The sequence below is a fragment of the Larimichthys crocea genome, chromosome XIII (assembly GCF_000972845.2).
Source record: "Larimichthys crocea isolate SSNF chromosome XIII, L_crocea_2.0, whole genome shotgun sequence".
In the NCBI taxonomy this organism is placed as follows: Eukaryota; Metazoa; Chordata; class Actinopteri; family Sciaenidae; genus Larimichthys; species Larimichthys crocea.
In genome coordinates this window covers 1,258,937-1,285,022 of record NC_040023.1, presented here as the reverse complement: position 1 = coordinate 1,285,022, position 26,086 = coordinate 1,258,937, and the positions used below count along the sequence as shown (strand labels likewise).

The 26,086-nt window shown below is 38.1% G+C and overlaps 1 protein-coding gene across 5 annotated transcripts in view; it reads right to left on the bottom strand.

Moving 5' to 3' along the window:
* The window catches only part of csmd3b (CUB and Sushi multiple domains 3b), a 326,622-nt gene that overhangs the window by 193,773 nt on the left and 106,763 nt on the right, over positions 1 to 26,086 (bottom strand). For all 5 annotated transcript variants that reach the window (XM_027286357.1, XM_019254824.2, XM_027286358.1 and 2 more), the window contains exon 3: positions 21,411 to 21,523. In XM_027286357.1, coding sequence (XP_027142158.1) covers positions 21,411 to 21,523 — 113 coding nt within the window. The remainder of the gene's footprint in view (positions 1 to 21,410; positions 21,524 to 26,086) is intronic.

The window sequence follows — 26,086 nt, the reverse complement described above, 5'->3', positions numbered from 1 at the left end:
ACTCTCTCTCTCTCCTGTTCCAACCAGGCCACTATATCACCCTTCTGTCCATCCCTTCATTCCTCCTTTCTTTCTCTCCCTAGTTTATTGTGAACATCATATAGTTTCATTACACCAGTTTATTCAGTAGCCAGCAGCTATACCACACTACTTTTCATGGTTTATTGCTGCCTGCCTTCACTTATTTATTCTCTCTTACCCTGACTTCTTCCTCCTCTCTATTCTCCTCTTTCTCTATCTATCTCTGCTGCTCTCTCCCTATCTCTGTCTCTCCCCAGTTTACCATAACTATGATTTCAGTCTCAGTTGCTTCATTACAAGCTGCTGCTTTTATGGGCCATCTGTAGAACTATCTGCATTAGTCACACACACATATATAGGGGCACACAGAGGCCTGCATGCAGAGCAGACACCAGCATGCAGCAACGCTTTTTACCATACACACATACACATAACCATTTACCTGCCTTTTATTTCTCCCTAGATAAGCAATTATAGCAGAGTCCAGGTACAGGGATCATGAGACGGAAGAACTGAGATGGGAGAAAAGAACTGAGTGGTGGGTAAAAACCAAAGTGCTAGAGAAAAAAAGAGAGAATGCTGCCATGCCTTCAGAGTTTTTAGTGAGACAGATGACACTGCAGGCTGGAGAATTGAAGAGGGGGAGTGAAGGACAGCAAAGACAGAGAGAGAAGTAGAGGGAGGGAGACAGAGAGGGAGACAGAAAAAGGAAAGAGAGGCAGAGCCAGAGAGGGATGATTCAATGAGTTTGGAGGTTTTACACCTCCGTCAGCAGTAACTTCTATAAAAGATGAACCAAGTTTTATACCGGAACGTAATAGATGCTGAAATGCTTGAAAATAAAGCACAGAATCTGTTACAAGAAACCATGTACATGGATTTCTATTAACTACATCTGAAAAATGATTTTCAGAAATTCTTTTCAAGACATTTCCTCCATAAAAGGTAAGCTTTATATGGACTGTAACAGAACAGACAAATGTGTCTCGAGGTCTGTAACAAACAGATATGTGTTCTGGGACATTTAGATCTATAAAAGGTTCCACTGGCTGTCAACTTCCGAGTCAGTTGCCTGTCAGCTTGATTTATTCAACACTTTGACCAACTCTTTTTATAGACTTGTGAAGAACTCGTGTCATAAAACATTTTTAGTCTGTTAAGTTGATGAAATGTTATAGCATAGAGTTCTACATCATTTTAGTGGTCAGGTGGCCTTCCCCTGACAATGCCGGAAGCAAAAAATCCAGATTTAGTTCCACAATAATAATCTGTTTATAATATTATTGCTAGCTAGATCCCACAGTATTCATCCACATGAAAATGATTCTGATTCTTTTATTTATTTATCCATATTACTGTAGAATATGTGTTACGCAGATTGATAAAGAAACTAAAACGTATTTTATATACTTCATTGTTACTGTGAGGACATCATCAAAGAACAGGTCCAGAATACAGCTGTTGCTTTTTTCCTCTTGTGTCTAAAAGTTTATATTAATGACAACACACTCACGATGCCGAACGTAAGAAATGTGAACAAAATGTACTACTTTTTATTATATTACTAATTATATATATTAATATTTTATAAACATACAATATGTAGCATTCTGATATTCAAAGCTCTTCTTCACATGGACTAATATTACCAACTAAATTAGTAGCCTGTAGAGTTGCTGAAGTTAAATGTCATTTTGAATTGAATGTGAACTGGTGGGGAAAAACTGATTTAAAAATATCTTTATTTTGGTATAAAGGGGCCCCAGTGGTTCATGTGTACCCAATGTATGATAGCAGCCTTCTGCTGCATGTCATCTCCTCTCTCTCTTCTTAGCTACCCATTCATCTTTGGATGTTACTTTCTAACTAAAGACATTAAAGCCCCCCAAAATTATATTGAATTTGAAATGGCCATAAGAAGAATTTTTAATGGCCTATTATACTGTTTGCTCATTTAGTCCTATCAGGTTCCATGTGTTTCACAATACAACTGCAAACAACTGCACAATATAAACAGCTGCACCTGTGGCATCTACCATGAAATAAACGTGTTTCTTCATGCATTAAGTGTTACTCAGACACCAGGTTTCAGCAAAGCAAGCAGGATCGTTTATATGAGAATAAAATACCCATTAACATGTGGCTTTCAAAGGGTGTATATTATAGAGACCTTTTCATAACTTTTAATTTACTGAACAAAACTCTGAAAAACCTCAGAAAAGTTCATCTGAGGTTCTAGAAGTTACATTGGAGTTTTGGAAACCCTCAAGTGTTATGGTTTTTGGGCCCATTTTGCTCAACTACTATACATCCATATAGTTGTAATATTGACAGTGAATTTTTTTTTCTTCCCTCAAACAATCCCTCAATTGTTAGAAAGTTACTGCAGAGCTGTCAAACAACTGTCATTCATACTGAGATTCAGGCGATTTATTTAAATTCTAACTATGACAGCTCAACAATCATGGATAGGGAAGAATGATTTTACAAGACTAGAGTGGAGATCATAAGTGGTCACTGCTTGATAAGAGTAATTAGGACAGAAGAAACTCCCCCATTCATGCTTATCCTTTTTATGACTTTAAAATAGACCAACGCGGCCTACACAACTAGTGATCATGCAAGATATGCAATGCAAGCAGTAAAAACAAGCATGCACAGATCTGGCCTCCAACCATCACCATCTACCGTCCAACAAGAGGAACAGAGAAAGGCTACAGACTATTTTAGACAAGCACTAACAACATAGTCATTCAACAGAATTATTTTTCATTTATGTCCTGGTCTAAATAAACAACTAGTATTTAATTAATGATAACAGGAACACTGCTTACAGGCACAAAAAAATCAGAATTTGGAGGGTATATTCAGCTCAAGGTCCTCAATGCAGCATTGTTCTGATGATAGAAGTGCAACTACAGTTCTATTTCTTAATCTAAGTGATACTTCAGACCATGACCAGCCAAATGAATGACTAATTTGATCTTGAGACATAGTGAGATGAATGTGCTAGTTAACTGTGATGTAGGTAAAGTTCTAAACTTCTCAATAATGGAAATAACTAATCTAGACACAAGTACCTAAAAACAGTATGCCTCTGCAGTATCTGTGTAAAGATAATGGCCATATTCCAGCTCAGTACATTACAGCAGGGAAAGCATTTAGGCTAGTGTATACCAATGAGTTAAATTTTTGCACCAATCATCCACTCGATTTGTGATTACATGATCACTTAACACTGAACGTTCCAAAATGCTCCACCACAACCCTGCATTTTGGTAAAAGTGTCAACTCCATGATGTCGGCACAATTAGTCTTTGATCATATTGCCAAAAAAACACTAGTTGTCTAATTGGCTCCTAAGGGGCTGAGCCAGAGCCTCAGTCATAATTTAGAGAGGAAGTGTAGCAATAAAAGCTGTTGTTTTACTTTAAGGGAGATCATTTTCAACCATCAACGTGCCTCCTGCTCCAATCTTGTTGTTGCAGGGTAGTAGGAAGTAATGTAGGAAGTTAGTTTGTCCTGTGCGTGGTCAGGTGAAAATGAAAGCATGGTTTTGGTGGGGGAAATGAAACTGTCACATCTGAGATGTGCACTTGTGGTCTGTATCATACCAATTAATATTGGCTTTTCGATTATCTAAATATGATGGCTATCTTTCCATAAACATAGCTAACCATTTCTTATCCACGCTTTAGTTGTCATTTGCTGAAATGTATGAATCTTAATAGAAAACTTTGCATTAATGTTCAAAGACATAATCCAATATCAACATTTTGTCTGGGGTAAGGTTTCTTTTTGTCTTTTATAACCCTTTACACAAAGTCAAGGGCAGGAATGAACTTAACACTCATAAACCACACACACACATTATACTTGCATCTCCCCTCAGAAACCCCTTTTGATTGGTAGCTGCTTGGTGATGGTGTAATTGGAAGTAATTATGCTTAATTATGAAAACATTAATGGAGGAAAAAAGTACTAAGTGGCAACAGAAGGTGTGTGTGTGTGTCTCAGATAGAGACAGTGAGATTCTGAGAGAAAGTTAAAGCTGAATAAAGAGAGAGAGAGAGCAGATAGAGTAACAGTGGTTCAAAGTATTAGATCATCTGGCAGCTGTGGAGATCAGTTAATACACACACAACTGTGTTGCTAATGATTGTAGCTTCTAGTGGAGATCAAACATTATGGACTCAGAGCAGCAGACCACTAATGTCTCTCTGGGTTTATTACACTCCACAACACAGACAATCAAACACACATACCACTCTCCCTGAAGGTAAAAGCAGTCTTGAGGGGTTGCCTTGATGTTCTGTGTGAACAATATTTATCTATATTCAATACAGACATGACACACCTTCAAACAGCCTGATGTCCATATTGTGATGTTATCTTTAGTCTAAACAGCGTATAAGCTGTTTACGCTCCATAAACATGGTACCTGACACAGAATTGTCAGAGTCAGAACGGAGAACGGACTTATTGGTAAGGTTGCACAATTAATTCAATATTATCCCTTTGCATTCCTGCAATTAAATGAATATGACACTAATCTAATAACTGTGATATCAATATTTAAAATGTGTGCTTTACTTACAAAAAACAAAACAAAACTCTCTATATCAAATCAAGCAACCACCATGGGCGACGATTTGGCTTCAGTTTTGGGGAGTTGTAATGCCTGAGCATGCATCCTGCAGCGCAGGTGGCAGCCTCTGCAAAAAATTTGCTGGAAATTGCAGCTACAGGTCACAGTACAAGAGTAATATACAACAAAGAGTGGGAGAAGGCAAAAAGCTACTGCCAAGACACAGAACATCATCCATTGTTTGGAGGTATTTGGGATTAAGCGGAAGTTAGAAATGAATTAATTCACTGTGCAAAATAAAATCATACACAAAGATGATATGTGACTTGTGTCTGTGCCGCTGCAAAGCAACACAACTTAGCTGTTGAACTAAATGATATAAATAATATTTTGCCCTTAGCTCAGTTATGATAAATAATTGTGTTCTCGATATTGATCAACATAATTGGGATTATTATTTAGGGCATAATTGTGCAGTCTTTCTAATTTTGCAATTGAAACTAATCACTGATGATCACAGATTTGGTGATGACCAAACTGAAATGAAAATACCCAGAAAATACTGGTGTTAAAACAGCAATATGAAAGTAAATGTTTGTTTACTCTTGTTTCTCTTAACCACCACTGGTTATCCTAAGACCGATTTCTTATATATTGGTATATATTGGTCTTCTATATTTGTATATATTGATATTGGTCAGCTCATTGTCAAATATACATCATTTTATGGGACACTATGCATGCAAAATGATTTTTTTTTAAAGGAACCAATAAGGATGCACTTTCACACGAATGTAGTCAAGTGAATAGTTTGGTTCTCCTTTGAAATGTAGTGCAGTTTAGTCTAAACTTTAATATGACAGAATACACAACTAGAGTCAGCTGGCTAAGGATGCGATTTAATGAGACTGGGTGAAACAAGTTCATAATTTTGGAGGAAGACAATAACCCTTAATAATAACACAATTACCTAATTTTTGTGGATAGAATATCCATCTAAGAAGCGTTAGTTGAAAAGATGTACATGGGTTTTTTTCCAGCCTTGCAATTTCACTGTATATAATTAAATGAGCAGATAATGACTGTAGTCTGACTCCTCACAAAGAAACATGAGGATGTCAATTATAAGCCCTTTACCTCCATTTCACCGGCGCACGTGTACGCTCTAGTGCCTGCCTGCCTGTGTGTGTGCATGTCACTGCACGTGTGTATACAAGACAAGTGTGTGTGTTTTGTCTGTGTTTGTATCTGTGTGTCCACTTGGGTATAGCTCCTTGATGTGGTGATCAATGTTTCTCTGAGGCCTGGTTCAATAAACCATTAGATTTTCCCCTAAAGACATCCTGCCAACAGAGCTTCATTACACACACACACACACACACACACACACACACACACACACACACACACACACACACACATACATACAAAGAAATACCACTATTTGTTATCTGTTTGATGTGACCTGAAAGGGCTAACTCTGTCCTGGGCAAACCAGCTCCATCGGACTTGATCAGACAAAATGGTACCAGGTCCAGTGTTTACAGGCAAAAATATATTATCATTACACTGGTTTACTGTACAAAATGGTTGTATTAAAAGGAAATGCTGTGGGGGTTTTGGCAATTACAATGCTGGGAAATAAGCCTGGTTGCATTATCTTTGTGTCCAGCACTGTTGTGGAGAATTATTCATCAATGGTCAGTTTGGTCAGTGGGAGATTGTGCACAGGAGTCCAAGATGTCTTACGCTGAAATGTTTATTGGAGGATTCATCAATACACTTGTTGTGACATGATGCCGCCTCAATTCTGAAGAAGCTGTTTTCTCTGGCTCATCTATATGCCCTCAGAATAGTGCTACAACTACTCTATGTCCCTAAATGATTGCATTTAATGCATCTCCTGTATAAGTGTTTTTAACCAATTTATCATTAGTCTACAAACAAGAAAAAAAAAGTTTACCTATAGTGTTCTGACATTGTTATCTGACTCTGTAGATGCTTTTACGTTAGTTACCATTGCTGTGTCTAGGGAGTGAGACAGCCATATCCTCTGACCTCAGTTACCATAGTAATGATCAGAATCATGCCTGCTAAACACAAGCTGTACAGTTGCTCTGTGTCTCAAGGAGAAGAAGTCAGTGTCTCCCTAACAATCTAAGATTTAACACTTTTCCTACAGTGACCGGAGGACATGCTTGACCCTGTGTAAACCCCATATGCGGCATGCTAGAATACAAAATATTCTCACAAGAACTATATTAATTTATTTCACAACAGTTTAACTGTGTGTGTTGGACAGAATGATTTCTGTTATGTCCATAGCATCACTTTGAAGATTTCACCTATAGAGTAGAGCTAATAGCAATTCTCTGAGTTCACAAAGGTAAGCTTGTTTATAGTCTCAAAAGTCAGTATACCATTGAGTTCTGACATACCATTCATTAGTCCTTATATCAAGGTGCGCACTGATTTAAGTCAGGGTCCTAATTTTCTTTCCTCTCTCTCTAACTGACCCTTCTCTTCTCTGTCTCACACATCCAGATCTCCCTCCCTCCTCTTTTCCTCTCCTTTATTCTCTTATCTCGTACCACAGTCACCCCTCTCCTCACTATTAATTAAAACTCTGTGTGTGTGTTCCTGTTTGCGTACGTGCTCGTGTGTGCACATCAGGCTTCAGTATTAATTAAAGGTGTGAATGCTAATTGGTCAGATCAATAACGGGTCGTTAGGCCTCAGGGGCCAACAGCCAATAGGAAATCATTATGTGTCTGACATCACTGTCACTCTGCTAAGGCTGCACTGCACTGTGACACACGCACACACAGGCACACAGGTTTGCACTTACACTCACACTGCTGTCATCTGGAAAGATAGGTTCACCTCACAGGTTGTGAGAGAGTTTGGAAGCAGAAGAGGTTAGCAAGACACAACTGGTGCAATAGATAGAAACTTACTGTATGTTCCAAAAACCAAATCAATATCCATTAAGGGAAGCAAGAGACAGAGACCGAGTGAAAGGTTTCCAAAAAGATGCCACAGTTGTCATTGAACAGAACTGAGTAAATGAATGTGTCCTCTCAGAAGGCCTTTTTGTGCTGATCAATACCAGCGCACTCTTTCTCTCCCCTACCACATTCACATACTTTCTTTTCAAATATCCTCTTTAGACGTTCACTTTATTCTCTCTCTTTTGTCTAAGGCTAACAGCCATTGTCACCATGATAACTACGAGCAAGAGAAGAGAAGAGAAGAGAAGAGAAGAGAAGAGAAGAGAAGAGAAGACATGGTGATGGTGAGCCATGTCTCAACTACCGGCCAGTGCAACCCTTTCTCCAGTATAAACTTAAGCTTTTGTATAAAACTCTGCTCTACAAATAAACTTGATATCCACCCATCTACTTGTTCACCTGTTCAGCTGATCAAGGCGCAAAGGGAACTGAAAATAGCAAACACACTAACATATGCAGATGCAAATGAGTTCCTAAGTTATACACTCTACGTTGCGTACTGTAATGAGTGGTGGAGACAGTTCTGTAAAAGAGCTGTCATGATTTTTGCCAAATTGTCAGTCAAAAACATTGATCTTCTGGAAATGTTGGCATGAAATTTGGTGTAGCACAGCCAATAATCCAACAATTAACTGACATTAACAATTAACTGACCCTTTGATCCTTTCCATTAGTGCCAAAATGTTAACATGGGCACAAGGCACATCATGAAAATCTAAATCCATAAACTAAATGGTTTATATTCATGCTCCCCCTGAAGACACTTTTGGACACTGCATAATACTTCCTCTGTCATGGCACAGAAGATGTTTCACTTAGAAACCTTCTCAGCACATTCACCCTCCTATTTATTTAATGACCACAAGACCTTTCCTTCAGCTCCATCATTAAAACAAACCTGTCAGTTCGTAGTTCTACTACTGTTAATACTGTTGATAGTTTCATCTGACACTTAGTATTATGATTGTAATGAACAGTGCTGTCTAGGGTTCACTAGCGGGTCTCTACTGTTATCACTTTCCTATATCTATAATGCCTTCAGACAGACCTTTCGCTTGTCCTTAAACCATCTGACACCATGTGAGCAGACAGCAATGGCGGGCTATGCAAGGTTAATGCTGTTAAGTGGTGTATGAAACATTAACCGGTAACCCATGTACAGATTATTGCCTGTGGAGACACTCATTGTCGATGTGTGTCAGTGTGTCTCCAGTGACGGACAACTGCAGCCATACTCTGGTGTATACTGTGCATATTTAATAAAAGAGCACAAGTTTGTGTGCGTGTGAATCATCACTCCATGCTGATAACATCTGTGTGTGTGCTGCTTGGTTGCACAGTTGAGGTGAGCTGGCTAGCAAGCTTTGTAGGTGTGTGTGTTGGTGTGTGCCATAATGTGTGTGATATCTAATAGCTGTGGTTACTGTAGCGTGACTTATTAAATTTAACATCAAGAGACCCCCTGGAAAGCTGACTGACAGATACCGGCACACATATATACAAATACACACACACAAATTCAAGGCTACTGAGCTCACCTTAACTGTGAAACTAACCAACCAACGCTGATACAGCTGAGTAATCATCCAACATATAAAGGTAGTGATTATATAGTGTCTTAAAAAAGCGAACAGAATGTAAATTAAGGTATAAAAATATTGCATTACCAAGCTTTTGTAACATGTACACCACCCTATTAAAAGTACTGTTTGGCTATCAGTCAGTAGCTACACAGTTATCATTTCTAATCTAGGTTCAGAAGATTAGGTTAGACTCTAGGAGTGGAGAGTGAGACACTGAACGCAGATAAGTTTTAGCACCACCATATATTGTGCACCATATACATATTACAATTCATCCACAGTGAATAAAACACAGTACAAATACAAATGGCCATTCATAGAAAAATAAATACAATATGTACAGGAAACTTCATCAATTGGCATTATATCATTTTCAAAGCGCACATCATCTATAATATGCAGAGGAAAGGGATTCAAGCTTCACTTGTGATGGCGAAGCGCGACCAAAATATAACAGGCCAACAGTGGAGTGTCCGGTGGAAGGAGAGGGGGAAAAAAGAGTCAGTATTGAGAAGTGTATGTAATGAATGTATGGCCTGTCGGCAAAATAAAGGTTAAAGAATAAACTGAAACAAATAGGCCAATACTACACCAACAGGTGTCAACACACACAACTGCATTGTTTTCTTATTAGTGCTACTCCCAGTTATGTGTACGGAGGAGAATCAACCTAAATTAACAGCGTTCCACAAAAATGTTAACACTGAGGTTCAACAAGGACAAGAATCTGAGAATCTCATGAGGAAAGGAGCTATAGCTGTTTTACTTGATTGGTTTAAATACTTGGCATGGGCCCTGGTTCAAATGCTGATCAATGGAAGGTTTAACATTGGCTTTCATAATCACTCTTGTTAAAGTGAAATATACAGTATGGTGGCAGCCTTTATGCTGAAGTATACTTCAAGACAAAATTAGCTGGCCTCTGTCCTGTTTCACTCCTTTCAACTTGTTTTCATCCTGTCCCTATTCATTTCTTCTTCTTCTTTCATCTCCTTCATCTTTTCCTCTGTCAGCGGTACAATCTAAAATCAACCACAAGTAACAAGTATCCCCTCTTCACAAGACGAACACAATTCACTCATAGCAGGATACCCATTGTGTTTGTGTCTGTGTATTCATGTGTATTTGGTGTGCACAGTCACTAGGGAATTAATTTGTACAGAAGATGCTCTTTTCATCTGAGGATAAAACTTCAATTATTACAACTATCTCTTGTGACAGATACAGACATCACAAAATTTGGTCTCCTATCTGCTGCAAAGTAAAAAAGTTTTTCTACTTACATTTGTTTTTTTGGTTTATTGAATTGGATCAAAATCTGGTGCTCAGATCAAATATCTGAATATATGGCTTTGCAGTTGTTGTTTTATATTGTGCTTTACTTATTTATACACTGAAAACAAAAACAGTCTGTACGTAAAATTACCTCTGTATTATGTCGTCCGACTATGTTTTCAGTTGAGACAATACTCAATAATGACAATGGTTAGAGAGAAAAAAAATAATTGATAAGACTTTGAGATAAAAAGAAGGTCTGTTGATGAATACTATGAGTAACCTTTCATGTTATGATGTAACCTGTAAGTAGGAATTATTTTTAGTCAATAAATTGGGCAATGCTCCACAGCAAGTGCTGTAAAATGAGTGGAAACCGTTACATAAGCAACACCTGGCAAAAACACAAGAAGGACAATAGAGGTAAAATCCAGTAAATCAGCTGTTCTCAAACAAAGCTGGTAGAGCTGTGTTACTGTACTTTCCACTGTTATACTGCAGTTCTCCCTTGTAGGAGACAGAAGTTAGGACAGTAAAAGCAGTGGGGAAGTGATATAACAAAATCTGCTGAAAGCACACTGCAAGGGCTGGAGAATACAGCGCTGATAGTCATTTTAACAATTAATTAGATGATTAAATATTGAGAGAAAAACCCAATGGAATGCCCTTAAATAATGAAATCTGCTGATGAGAAGCAGCTCAAGGAGGTTAGAGATCATTCTGTCGATGTTCCTTATCACATTTTATTGGATGGTGTTACATCTGGTGGAAACCCTCTTTGATTGGCTGACAGTGTTGAGGGATACGTTTTGTCTAAATGCTGCCTCGGAGCTGCTGTCTGACTCACGGCATCAGAAACTGCCATGTCAGCATGACCCTGCTCATTTTCTGGTTATGCTAATCAGGTGACATTCCTTCCTGTTTGGCAGGAGGAGCTGATTGGATGGGCCGAGGTGGTGACCCTGAAGGGAGGCCGTTTGATTGGTTGGCTGATATAAAGCTGAATAATGGACTGACATTGGCCAGGAGGCCGTATTATTATCAACACACACCATATACACACAAACAGCAGCACACTTCTACACACACGGATAGCCTATATTTTTGTCAGGTGGCCAGTGGTTGTCTGACAAACCTGAATATCAGATCAATATATCATTTAATGCAATTTCTGTTCTGTGCCGGAACAGAGGGGTTTGATAGCTATTCGCTATAATTCCATCATAAAAGTATTTAATGTCATTCAGATATCAGGTCAATATATCATTTGCACTACTTCTTTAGTGTTGAATTCCAATCTGGCCAATCCATACACTGAAAGACTTTACCCCACACTTTATTCTGATTAGATTATTAAGTATCAGACTGATGACTATTTTTTGGACAATCATTGACGTTAGACACCTATCCTTTCCAGGCACTAAAACATTTGGCAGCTTCTTAATATAAATCCATCATCAAATTAGTTCGTTTTATCCAGGTATCGCATTAATTTGTCATTTGCTGGACTTTTGTGATGTGAGGCACCTCCAGTATTCCGCACAGCCAGATACTAAGTTGTTTGGCAGCCATTTGCTGTAATTACATTATCCAGACATCAAACTGATACATTGTGCGGACAGTCTTTGGGGGCCTGACACTGAAAGATTTGGCAGCTTTTTTTTCTACACCATTATAAAATTATATACAATGATCCAGATAACGAGCTAATGTCACTTGTTTTTTACGATGGTGGATTACACTGTGGAGTCCCTCTTCTTTCTATACACTGAAATCCTCACTCATTGATTGTTGCTATATGTATTAAGTAAATTTCACTCACCTTTCCTGCCTATCTAGATAATGAAAGATCAGAGTAATCTAATGCTAAATACATGTGTTTGATGTTCACATTTTTGCAGTGCTTTGTTTCTTTCATATAATTTGGATAGAGAAGAACAAACGTGAAAAAATAAAACAATGTTCCACTATTGAGTAAAATATTTAAAATAGTGCAATGGCATGATGAGATGTATGACACAGTCCTGCCAAAAGTCTTGTGGTGTGTAGATTTTTTGTGACTTACTTTATTCTCTGGTGGTTTGTTGATGTTCAGTGAAAGACTACACATAGTAACATTGTCAACAAACGAATTACTGATTTATAGGTGCATGACTTATGGCAGTGGTGGTGGTCACTGACATTTGTATAATTCATGATGGGAACATGAATTCAAAAACACTTTTTTTTTTCCTTCAAAATTCTGTTTCACACAATCTGCTCTTCACATCTGCTGTCTCTGTGTATGTGTATGTGTGTGTGATTGTTTTGATTGATGCCCCTGTGTTGAGGCTGACCTTGCAGTAGTTGGAACAGTGAGGAGCTGCATTCACACTGTAGATAATGAACACACACACACACACACACACACACACACACAGCTTTAAAACAGCATTGATTTCTCCTGTTCAACTAGAAAGCATACAGCGCATTACATTATTACATGGAACTCCTTTCTCTTCTATCCTCTCCTAGTCCTTATTCTCTTCTGCTCCCTCAGTACAGGTTTGGTTTTCTCTTTTTTTTTCTTCTCTCCCCTTCCTTCCTTTAATTTTGCTCCTCTTCTTCCCACTGCTTCAATTACTTGTTGTACACAGTGTGTCCCTCTTCCATCTTAGTCTTTTCCTCACCTCTAAAATCTCACATGCTTTACACTTGCCTGCTATATACACATGGGATTACGTCGGACACATGCATATACATTATAGACACACACACACACACTCACACACACACACACACACACACACACACACACACACACACACACACACACACACAGGTCCCTAGGACTGTAAAACCACTTTTCTCCAGGGACCAAACTGACACATTCCTTCTCATTTTAAATGTATGAACTGAGCCATAGCTGTATATGTGTGACAGCACACACACAGATGTTTACGTGTGTGCTGTTGTGGGTACCAAATATGTGTATTGAGCCATGTACAATCTGTGGGGGGATAAGGGTCAGAGAGGGAAAACAAATTCAGAGAAACTAAAGCACACAGTTGTAAAGCACAACAGCAATATCTGTAATTCCTTCTACTTTCAATATGTTGTGTGAGTATATCAAATAAATGAAACACATGGAAAGATTTTAACCAAAATCCAGCAATCCTAACTAAGGTCTACAAAAAGGCAGAATCATAATACACAACTGGGTGAAAAGGAAAGGATTATACCATATTTTTAATTACATTTTTATGTATACACATCATCACCGTCAAGATCCTATCAATGTGCAGCTCCTTCAACCAACCACCCCTATTGGGGTCACCTTCTCTTTCCAATGATGCCATTAATTCACCTGGATTCAATTGTTAAATTGAGGGAGGATGAAAAAGACTGAAGCACAGACAGACAGACTGAAAGATGGAGGGATGATAGAGGAGTGGATATTGTCAGTCCCCTCAGGTTTCTGATAAAGATCAGAGAAGCCACAGCCAGAGAGTCAATCTCATACACATGCGCGTGCAAAAACACACACAAACACTGTTCACACTGTGAAATACATGCCACTGATGCATGCCCTCAGATGTAAGCAGACACACACACATGCTGACTTGACTTTTACACTCAGATCATGTTCAAGTCGAAGAGACTAGAGTCAAAATCAATCAATCAAGTGCTGATAAGGGATCAGAGACTCAGAGAAACAAATTGCAGAATGCCCCTTTAATGCTCCAATGCTTTTCCAACTGAGATTTGGGCCCATTAGACGCCACTGATCAGTTTTCACCAGAACTTTGACCATCAGCTACACATCATTTAAGTTTCAGAAAGTGTTTCCCCCAGGGAGTCAGTCTGATCAGACTCATCAATGTGAGGATTGAACGTCGGTGGCTTGTGTTTACTGCTATGACTGGCAAATAGCTGAAATTGATGCAGGAAATGAAAAATTTAGGCAAACCTTCTCAATGAAAGATGTTTATGTTTACTGAATTTTAATGTGGAAAGCAATTAAACTGTTCTAACTATGAAACATCACACGTCCTTGATGCATCTGCATTAAACTTTTAATTTTGACAAATTTGATTTGTCAACAGTTGACCAGGGTGGCCATTGACCACATGTTTTATTGAGCCAGAGGGAGAATGAACTTGCAAGGCAATGGACAAATTTGCCATCATTTAATCCTGGTTCTCTTCTTTTGGTTTACTTGACTAACTTTTCCTCCCTATTTTTCAGGCTACTTGTCAAGTCACACACTAGTGTGTGCTTCTCATTAGCTCCACTGCAGTGTTACACAAATCCCAAATTATTTTTATCAAAACATAATATCGACACTAACGTGTAGGGAGCTGTTAATTTATGCACAGAATTTAACTTTTTGTTTTAGCTGTAGCTGTATTTAAAGGACCAGCGCAGGATTTAGTGGACTCTAGTGGTGTAGTTGCGGATTGCAACCACCTCACCTCAACCTCTCCTTTCGAGCATAAAGGGGAAACTACAGTGGCAAGGAAAAAAACATGAACAGTCCTATTTAAAGCCAGTGTTTAGTTTGGAGCTACTGTTTACTTCCAGCACTGCCTTCTCAAAAGAAACAATCAGCTGTTCTTTCATATTTTCATATTTGGGTGAGCACGTAGATAACATTTCATAAGTGTCTGTAGTCATTTTTATTTTATCAACAAAAACAAAAAAAAGAAAGAAAAGGAAAAAATATCTTATCTAGACAATCTACCAACATCACCTTCTTGTTTTGTGCTTTTGCTGTCTTGCCATGCCCAAATCTAAAACATGATTAGATTTCTCTCATGGGACCAGACTGCAATATCAGAAGGACGAATAATGTGACTTGACAAGTCACATTATTCCAAAAAAAAAAGGGGAAATGTCAAAAAGCTATCATTGGCAGGTACAGTGCCCAAAAGCTTTATGTATTTTATTATGGCTTCTGTATTTGTATTTGACACACCGTTAAAGACACGGATTATATGGTTATGGTCAGCCCTGACCCCAGAGTGAAGCAACAATTTCTACGAGATCTCTCCTAGAAAATCTAAATCTTCTATATCAAGAGGGCCAGACCAGAAGGTCAGTGGATTGACTGTAAACCTATGTGAGTAAGTAACCCTAACCATGATCTAATCTGTGGAACTGATGGATAAATACACAGATGGAAATTGCTCCATCAATGCCACTGACATATGGCCAGTGAGAGCTCCCAAAGTGTTTAACCTGCTGCCATCAACCTTTGTTTACTTGCAAAATTACAATTTTAACCCCCAAAAAAGACGAAGGCTAAAGAGTGAACAGATCAAGAGGTCATCCCTCATTTTATCTGATTTTCTTGAGACTAATCCAACTTTCTCCATCTCTGCTTCAATAAGAATTTATATCCCCAGTTCCTCCAGTATTCAGCTACTACAGTTGACCAAACTTCAAAAGGAATCCAGGTCATTACTTTAAATAGAATTTCATAATATTCAATGCACTGTGTCCAATTTTGATTTATATTTGACAGACTATGTGGAAACCTGTTGATCTTTGTTTACTACTAAAAAAGAACCATTTTAAGTGTATTTTGCAACTTTAACCATTTTCCATTGAATATGTTTTTTTATTTATCTGACTCCTCTATATTTTATTAGTCTTTGTTTATGCCTTGTCTTGAGGCACTATATAAACTCTCTAGTACTGTACGTGTAAATGAAGGTAAAATGAGTGTATTACTCTTCACATCATAGAGAGGAGAAAAACAAGAAGTGGGAGTAGAGGAGGGAAGGAAACACAGCAGAAGTGAGATAGAAGAGAGATTGGGGATGAGGGGAGTGCAGTGAAATCTCTGCTGACTTGTTAGTCACATGGCAGCATGTTCTAGGATGAAGAACATGTTCTCTGGTCCATGTTGTGAAAAAAATGATTACACCTGGGAGCAGTGTGTCTGTGTGTGAACGGTATGTATAGAATGTCTGTGTCTGTTTTTGTTTCGATGCATGCCGGTATCTCTGAACACATGGATGTGTTTAAATGTATACAGCATGGTTGTGGGTAATGTGCATTTATAACTGAGGTTAACAGTATCATGTGTGTTGGTGTATTGCATAAAGTGTTTTGATTTTTCCATCAATAAAGATAAAATCTAATTATATAAAAATAGGAATGAAAGATGAAAGAGATGGAGGAAGAGGAGTAGTAAAAGGAAACAAAAAGAATAATTCTTCAACGTCATTCTAAGATAGAACAGTGTGTGTGTGTGTGTGTGTGTGTGTGTGTGTGTGTGTGTGTGTGTGTGTGTGTGCGTGCATGCATGTGTGCGACTAAGTGCAGTCTGCTGTGATAATCTGTGATTCTGTCTCATCAGCACAATATCAAACTGCCTTCGACATCATGCTAAATAAAACATCACTCTCTTTCTCCCTCTGTTTCACACACACATGCGCATATTCACACTGTATATGGTATGTGCTGCTGTATGAATTAGTTATGACCTGACAGTCTTCAGAGGAAAGGGAAGAAATGTTCAAGGAATCCAACAATCACATCAAAGTGTACCCCACCAAGCAGATGGGCTGGAAAGGACAGAGCCACACTGTACCTTTCGCCTTGTCAATTGCAAAATTTCTTCCATAGGGGATGAATGAATTCATCTTTTTCACTTCTCTTGTATATGTGAGTATATTGTATATTGTGCTATTGTGCTTTTGTCTTTAACAGTACACTAAGGTAATCCATTCATCCTTTTTTCAAAGCAAATCCTCCAAGGTGCAGTAGTAGTAGGTTAAGCAGATCGGTCTGGATGTCCATCCCCCCATGCACATCCTCAAGCTCCTGCTGGGCTCCTGAGGCAGGAGTCCCGAGGCATTCACAGACCAGGTGGGATATAAAACCCCTCCAGCATCTTTCAGGTCTGCTCCAGGGTTGCCTCAGAGTTTGTCGTGACTAGAATAACTGTCTGCAAGATGTCTAAGAGGCTTTCTCGTTTGATATTGGCTCATTTTAATGTGACAGACTGAGCTCATTCCAAAATTTCTTAGATGCTCACCCCACTTGTGACTGGTAAGCCTAGTCACAATGTAATGGAAACTCAGTTTGGTCGCGATCTCAATCTGTCATTCTCGACCCGAAGCTCCTGTCCAAAGGTAAGGGTCGGAGCGTACATCTATTGGCAAATCTTTGACTGCCGCTACACAGCAGTCTGATAAAAATGTCTGCAAACACTACTGATGCTTCACTAATCCATTTATTGTTCTCATGCTCCAATTTACGCCATCTGGTACAGGTTAATCTTTGTGTCAAAATCAGGAGAAATGGAATTAGTTTTGACAAATTCCTGCTTAGTTGGATTAAAATGTATGCATGATAAAATAAGAGAATTAAAGCTGACATCACACATTAGGGGTAGTCTACCACTTAGACCTGTATCCTGAATCTGTATCAGAATTAATTATTTTGATAATCATATCTGATCTGCAGTGGTTTAGATTATTTTTATTCACAAACTAACTCACTCACATGATTTCTGGAGATTTCTGTAGTTTTTGTAATTTCACTGAAAATAAGTTACTCTTGCGCAGCTTTTACCAATAATGACGAGCACATATTTTTTAAATCAGCTCTTTTATAAAAATGTATTGTTGACAATGCCATGGCAATACCTGCAAAAATCTAAAATCTGAAATGGCTCCAGTTACAGATTAGGCAGAAGGATTACATGGACTAAGACTGACTTGCCAAAAATTGTCCAAACCGGGGTGGATCATTCCTTCCGAGAAAATCTCCTCCTGGCTTTATAAATGAACAGCCTAGCTGTGTGCTGCGGACAGTGTGAGATGCTGAATATAGAAAGACAAACAGATCATCAGCATAATGTTGCATTTTAGCACATGCCAAGTGTGGTCTGCTTCTCTGTCTCACACATACACAGACTAAGTTAAACAGCTGAATGTATCAGCAGCAGGGGCTCTTCAGATAAGTCCCCAGGATACTCTTGCTGAGAGCACACTCTTTCCATGTTGCACATACACACAAGCACACAGAGATGCACAATCACACAGAATGAGCCAAATAGCAAGTAGAAACTTGTGCCAGAGAATAAATCTGGGACAACTGCTTGGACATACAAGTAGCACAAACACACAGAGACATGCACACACACACAAACTCAGACACAGCATGTGTGCAGACTTAAACCAAGGCACTTTGCAATCAGTGATATTGTCATTATGCAGCACACCAGACACACATATCAACTAGATGAACACCCACCAACCATCCAACCCACATCCAGGCAAGCACAAAGGCCCACAGAGGGATGCGGGGGGACACACAGTGAGACAGTTAAGTAGTGTATCATTTTCAGCATCCACCAGCTGTGACAAACACTGTGTGTGTGGGTGAGTGTTTATGAGTGTAAGCAAGCTGTCATCTGAAAGTTCATGAACAGAAGTTTAGAAACATCCATTCAATTTATATAAAACATTACACCAGCTATAGTACTTTTGAACAGGCCTTTTTGACAGCAGACATTTTGACCTGTCATATCAGGGAAATCACAGGCATTTCTAATCATATTAACTTTGGCTGTGTTCTATTCAAGGCTGCCAGTAAACCATGACAGTGTGACAGTGAACCATCATGAACAATAGCACCCATGATATATTTTATCATTTACATGTGTGCTTTTCTTGCTGTGACATGTCATAATGGTTTTTGTGATAAAACGACCACATCTTGCAATAAATAATCTTCCGCACTTCCTGCAGCATTGAACGTCCTTCAAAACTACCTCAAATCCACAAAGAACACAGAAAAGAATGACTACCTGTTTTGCTATTGAGCCTATTGGCTGCATTTAATAATAATAATAGAGGGCTTGTTAAATGTATGCTGTGATTTTCTTTTTGAGGTACTGATTTTTTTTTAAATACTAATGGTTTGTGTGCTTCCAATTTCATTGTAATCTTATCCAGTGCTAACCAGTCCTAAACACAACCATCCGAGGAAGTAATCAGTAAGACTCTTTACAGGAAACATACCCCGCTGTGATTATGAGCCACAGTTTAATTCAGAAAACTGCTTTCAGTATGCATGCCTTTTATTAAAAAATAAATAAAATGTGTTTCCAGTCACCAGTTCTACTTTGGTTATAGTATATTGTGTAAAAAAACATAATCCATATTCAATATTAATATCCCAGCCATACACAGGAGACTAAATAAATACTTCTCTATGACTATATCTTTTACACCATCTGTGTACATCTGAAATTTCAATACGTACACTGTAACAAAGAGTGTACTGTAATCATAAGTGTAAGATTATGATGTGGATATGACACTGACTGTTTACAAAATATCAGCGCATTTTGTAAAATCTAATGTGTATTATCTACTTTCACTATGTCCTTTTTATTAATTTATGGGGTCATCTCTGTATTTGAATCATGTGGCTTGTTGACATCTCAAAGATCTGCACTCTCAGTGAATAGTAGGTAACTACATAATTGTGTATTTATTTGTTTTGTTGGTTGGCTCAATGTTGTGTGTGCCTCCGGTAGACAGCCTTATGCTCTTCTGTTTTATGCTCCGGAACTAACTGCCTCATTGAGGACATCAAAGTTTTTCTAATCTAAATCTAATCTGAAATCTTTAATGCACACAGGACATGGTGCTGATACACGGTGAGTTCTAATTTTAACCATCATTTCAACCACCATCTCTTCTTTCATCTGTGAAAATGGTACCATGGTGTTTACTCAGGCCCTAAAGGAAGAGGGCAAAAGGGGACGCTTCAGCTAACCATGGAAAGAGCCATGTTTTCTCTAGATGCAACCCCCACATGTTTTCTTTATTAAAATATTCAAATGTATTGATAAAAAAAAAAAAAATGAATACAGCACAGTTAACTCACGTCTCTGTTTCTGTGCCTGTACGTCTACAATGTGTAGATCTTTCAGTATGCTCTAAGTTTGTATCATGCTCTACCCATGCTTTCCCCTCTCTGGATTTGGTTAGTCTGACAGACTCCTGTGTTGAAAAGGAATGAACTTGTCACCCATTAGGGAGTCCTTTCCTGTGCTGAGTGGAAAGGAGTCAAAAAGTGTGGCTTGAGTTAAGAACATGGCAGTTCTCCTTTAAAACTTTCAAAATCTGAATAGTAACACAAAGGAACTGAACGCAAGTCATGCCCTCTATGTGTGCACCAACACAAAACTGTTATTTATCATCTGTAAGCAGTATATAAACATATATTAATGGTTAAAACACAGTATTGTGTGTATATATTATATATACAGTATATATTATATATATCATATACATATATATATATATATATATATATATATCTATATTATCTCTATATCTATATATATAATATATATATATATCTTTATATCTGATATCTTATGGGCTAACTATAAACAGGTGTTGGTATATTAGATGAATGATAATATATTATGTCATGTTAATATGTGTTAGGATATTAAGCATTGTTGACAAATACTATATTCATAAAACTACACTATGAACTATGCTATAGTGTGTTATAAACTATGTATTAAATGTTGATATGCTTCTTAAAAATGTTAAATAGGGATAAAGTGTTACAAAAACATACATATAGCCTTATGTTTTGAAGACTATGTGCTTGCTCTCTCGGAATTTGATGTGTCCAGCAAATATCAATAGGGGCTGCTTAAGGTAAACAGCCTGCTATGCACCTACTCAATTACTTCTGCATTCAAAATAGGAAGGATTTCTGCTGTCTGAATGTCCTTTCTTTCTTACATGGCTCACACTCATAGTCCTTTGTGAGCTATGGAATTTATACCTGACATTTAATAAATAGTGTGCTTGTTATTCATGTTTTTTCTGCATTATAGAGGTCAAGATTGATGCACAGCCTATATATTCTCACATACCAACACAAACACAGACATAATCTGACCTTCATAGTTGAGTTTGAAGCCATGTGCAGAGACGGCAAAGTCACTGGTCAACCTCAAAGAGAAGACGTTTCCTGTACTGGTGACAGGGGGAGGAACCTGGAAGCCTGTTAGCCTGTCGAAACACAGAGAAGAGTGTTGACATTATCAGCAAATTACCAGACTCAGTAAACATTCAGGAAAAACAACACCACTGCTTTTGTTGAGCAGACAAAAGGCCTTGCAGCTTGTTAACTTATAGCAACAAAGAGATTAGCATATTGATGTGCTGACGGACACATTCATCAATTAACCAAAAATGAAGTGCATATTGTTAGGGTTAGAGGAATTCATTAGATATTTGTAACAAGCCTGACTACACTGATCATTTCTTTTAACCTTTCGATGACTCCTTAAGAAACTCCAAAACTGAAATGTGCATCATACTTTTTTTATAACTGAAATTCTATGTTGGTCATGTTGTTAACTTTTGAATCTATCATCCAAGCCATTTACTTCATGTTGCCATCTTCAGTTAAATAATTCTGATACAATAAAACATGAACGTTTCATACATCTTCTGTTTAGTAGAGACATTTAAAACAAAAAAGTGCAAGAAATGCCTCAAACTATAAGAGCTGCATAACACGTGACACCTATGGAATGACTTCGGTGATTCTTCTTACTATTTATACACCTTCTGATTACACTCCTATCTCCGATGTTTGCTCTCATCAGTACCATTGCCTTGCATAGATGGTCTTGAATGTAACAACTCCAAACTCTCCATTATTTGAAAATATAAGGGCTGCACTAAAAAACCTGCTACTCAATAGGAGCTTTTAAATAATCAAGGCACAATATCAAAGTGAACCAACATAAAAAGTGAGCCTTGGTCAGCTGAACAGTAATACTGAAATGGGTTTGTATACAGAGGTGAACAATAGAAAAGGAGTCAAGTAGGGAGACGAGGCTGCCTTTAATCTGTACTCCACGTTAGACTGTGTCCTCTAGAATAAGCAGCTGCCCAGGTGTGCTTTCAGCTTTTATATTCCTTGAATTAAATGAGGAAGGGAGAAGGAGGAATGGAAGGCCAGCTATTTTTTTTTCCAAGTATGGAAAAGAGCCAAACCTCTTGCTGCCACTGCGACACATTTTTTTTCTTGTCCTGCAGCTACCGTTCTTCCTTTCATTTCGCTTCCCTCCTTCCTTCCATTTCCTCCCTTCCTCTTTCATCTATCCTCCTCCTTCTGTTCCTCTTCCCTCAATCCACTCGCACCACTCTTTCCTCTAGCTGTACAGTTACCCAACTTTTTCTTTTTCTTCCCTCTTTACCTCCACTGCCCTTACACACTTCCTCTACACTCTCTGTCTTCCTCTCCTCTTTGTCTCTCCTCTTTAGTTTTCATCTCTCCACCTTTCCATTTCCCTGGCATTCATTCAGTTACTTTTTTAACCTCCCCATCACCCTTTCTTGTCTCACATCCTTTCTTTTCACCTCTGTCCCCTAATTCCTTCTCTCCTTCTTTGATCTTTTTTGCTTTCCCTTTTCTATATCACCTTTCTTTTGAACTTACATACATTCACTTCTTATCCTACACCCACATTTTCCCTCTGGCATCTGTCTATCTTTATTCATTTCTCTCCCCACCATCCCATTCAGAGTGCAATTTGTTATACTTTTTTTTTTTTCTTTTTTAAACATGGGTAAACATAAATGTCTTGCACCTCTCTTTCATGTTTTCTCCTGAACGAATTTAATAGCTATTCATTAGTTAGTTCTGGACTGATTCTTACTCATTCCTCAGAAATGCGTGCACCCTGGTGTTTGCTCTTCCCCAGTCATGTTCCTTTCTGCCTTGTCTTGTCTTTCATAATACAAACAAGATACTTGAGGAATGTCAGAAAACACTTGACAGAGGACATTTGTATCTGTAAATTTAAAAAAAAAATCTCTCAAATTATGTCTGTAAGTTTCAAAAATGAGGAAACCTTAGAACCGAGCTTTTAGCACACAGGATTTTAACATTGTGAAGTTTTTAAAATATTGCACAATGCAGGGATTTGCTCATTTTGTACTCTCCTGCCCCATCCTCACACCCATCCTTTTTTCTGTCCCTGCATGTATGTTTTTTTAAGAATCTGTCTGCTTTCCACTCAACCTATCTTTTATCCTTTTCCACTACCCCTACCTTACTTTCTGACTGAATCTCTCCTCTCGTTTGCCATCTTCCATCCCTCCCTCTATTTTCCTTCTGTTGTTAACTTGAATTGGTTCCCCTCCTGTACATACAATTTTCTCTAATCCTTCTGTCCATCCACCTTTTTGTTCATCAAAACTTGCATGCTTCCATCTCCCCTTTCAATTTGCTTTGCCCTGTTTTCACTTTCATTCTCTTTTAGTTGGCTCTTCCTCCCACCTTGATTTCTCCACTGACTCACTCCCTTTGTATTTCTTCGCTCTCTCATCTAGTCCAATACTACTCCAAAGCTCTAATGGTGGCCACTCTCGCTTAAGCTCCAAACCATCTCTTTAACCTCTTCCTCTCTTCCTATTTCTGCTGCTTTCCTATTTTGGTAATTCTCTCCTCTCATCTCAACTATTTTAATATATTTTCTTCCTCCTTTATCCTTCTTTTTTCTTTCTTTTATTTCAACATCCTTCTTGATCCCCTTTCCCCTCCCTATCTTTTATTTGCCTTTACAATGTTTCCCAACATACAGTAAGCACATTAACATGACGTGCCTGTAATAAAGCACAGCTTGTCACTATGATTAACCTCAACAGGAAATGATGCATTCACATGCAAATGATTTCAGCTGTACTAATGTTAACAAAATATCATTGAAGCAGATGTCTAACACAATATGCGATTTCTGCAACCTGGCAATTCTGAAAACAGAGAAACATGCAAATTACTACCAATTACTTGTAAAAGAAAAAGGTAGTGAAGCACAGCAAAGGTTTGGCAGGAGGAGTAATAACAATATCATAATCGTACAAGCATCCCCACATGATACTTTGGTGACATACAATCACGTTTAAAATAGTGGCATACAGTGCACAGTCCAAAGGGGTTCTCTCTGTACACAACAGTGCATTTTAACAGTAGCAGCACTATTGCCAGAGGTAGTAATGCTTCACAAACAGAACAGTGGCATGGTGCAACAAAGACACGGGTCAAGTCATAACTATTGGCACGAGATTAAGTGGATCAAAACATTTTCATCACACTAGGAAATCATAGGCAACAATCATAGGTAACTGTACACTGTACAGTACTGTATTTTACTTTGACACAGTATGTGGAGTAAATATGGTGGCTGAGACTGAAAGTGAGTGAGTCAATGAGCCAATGAGTGTGACACCATTTGTTATCCTTTTATTCATTAGGCCTTATTTAAATTGATAAAATGATCAAATACAATAAAAAAAAACAAATGCAGATAAAATCCAGATGTGATTTATTATGTATGCACCCATTTGCATGAATCAAAGGCAGGCACACACATCATTGTATGATGCATGTATTGAAATCGCTTCCTGCTGCTCTAATGTGACAGAGAAAGATATGAATCATTTCAATCATATCTCTGTCCCTTTAGGAGTTCGGCAGTGAAGCCCCACTGCCACTAATTAATAACTCATTCCATTTTTTAAACATTATTCATCTTGCTTCAAACCTTTTTTAGATTATTTAGTACTTGCTGAACACACTTGTGCTTCTGGGTATCCAAAATTATAACATATTGCATATAGTTACATTTCAATTTAACAAGATGTGTTCCAAAAGGTGTTTGCCAACAAAAAAGAAAGAAGCTTTTGAAACAGCATGTGCATTCATGGTATTGTAGGGAGCTTCTGATAAAAACAACCATCATTAAAAAAAGCAAACATTGTGTTATGTAAATAAACCTCTTCTCTTCTGCTTCCTTTCCAGTATCTTATTTGTAATGCCTCACTCCAAGAGAAACAAACTTTAAACACATGCATGCACACACACACACACACACACACACACACACACTCTATTTCCTGTGTAACAATTTATCTGTGGATTTATGTGCTTTCAGATTTACGAGGTAAAAGTAAAATTATTTTACAGAAAGTGAGATGGAACAGATTGTGTCTGACATTCAAGGTTCATTCTTATGGGTGTGTCTGCGTGAGTGAGCTTTGTGTATGTGTATGCATGTGTGTGATGTATAGAGTGAAATCACATTAGCAAGTGAATGACGAACTAGCTAATATCAGCAGAGTGCTTTCTCTGCTCTCAAGTACATACACAAACATAAGGGGTGACACACAAGATCACACACACACACACACACACACACACACACACACACACACTGTTTTCTTTATTTTCTCCAAAAAAGCAACCATGCAGTCTGGCTAATGCGATTGTCAGATCCCCTCTCTCTGTTTCTCTCTCTCCCTCCCTTGTATCTGATGGTCTCTTTATTGCCAACAGGGAAAAGAGATCTTTCATTATTATTACTGCCATGACAGAAGGAGACAGGGTTGAAGAGATAAACTGTAAAAAGAAAAGAAAAAAGAATGGATGGAATGAGACAAGCAAGGCATAGTTAAGGTTTTGTGCTGTGTTGAAAAATAATTTTCTCAGATCAAATCATATCTGATGTTTGATCGCATTAGTAAGTCACCTGACACAGAGCTACGGACATGCATTCACAT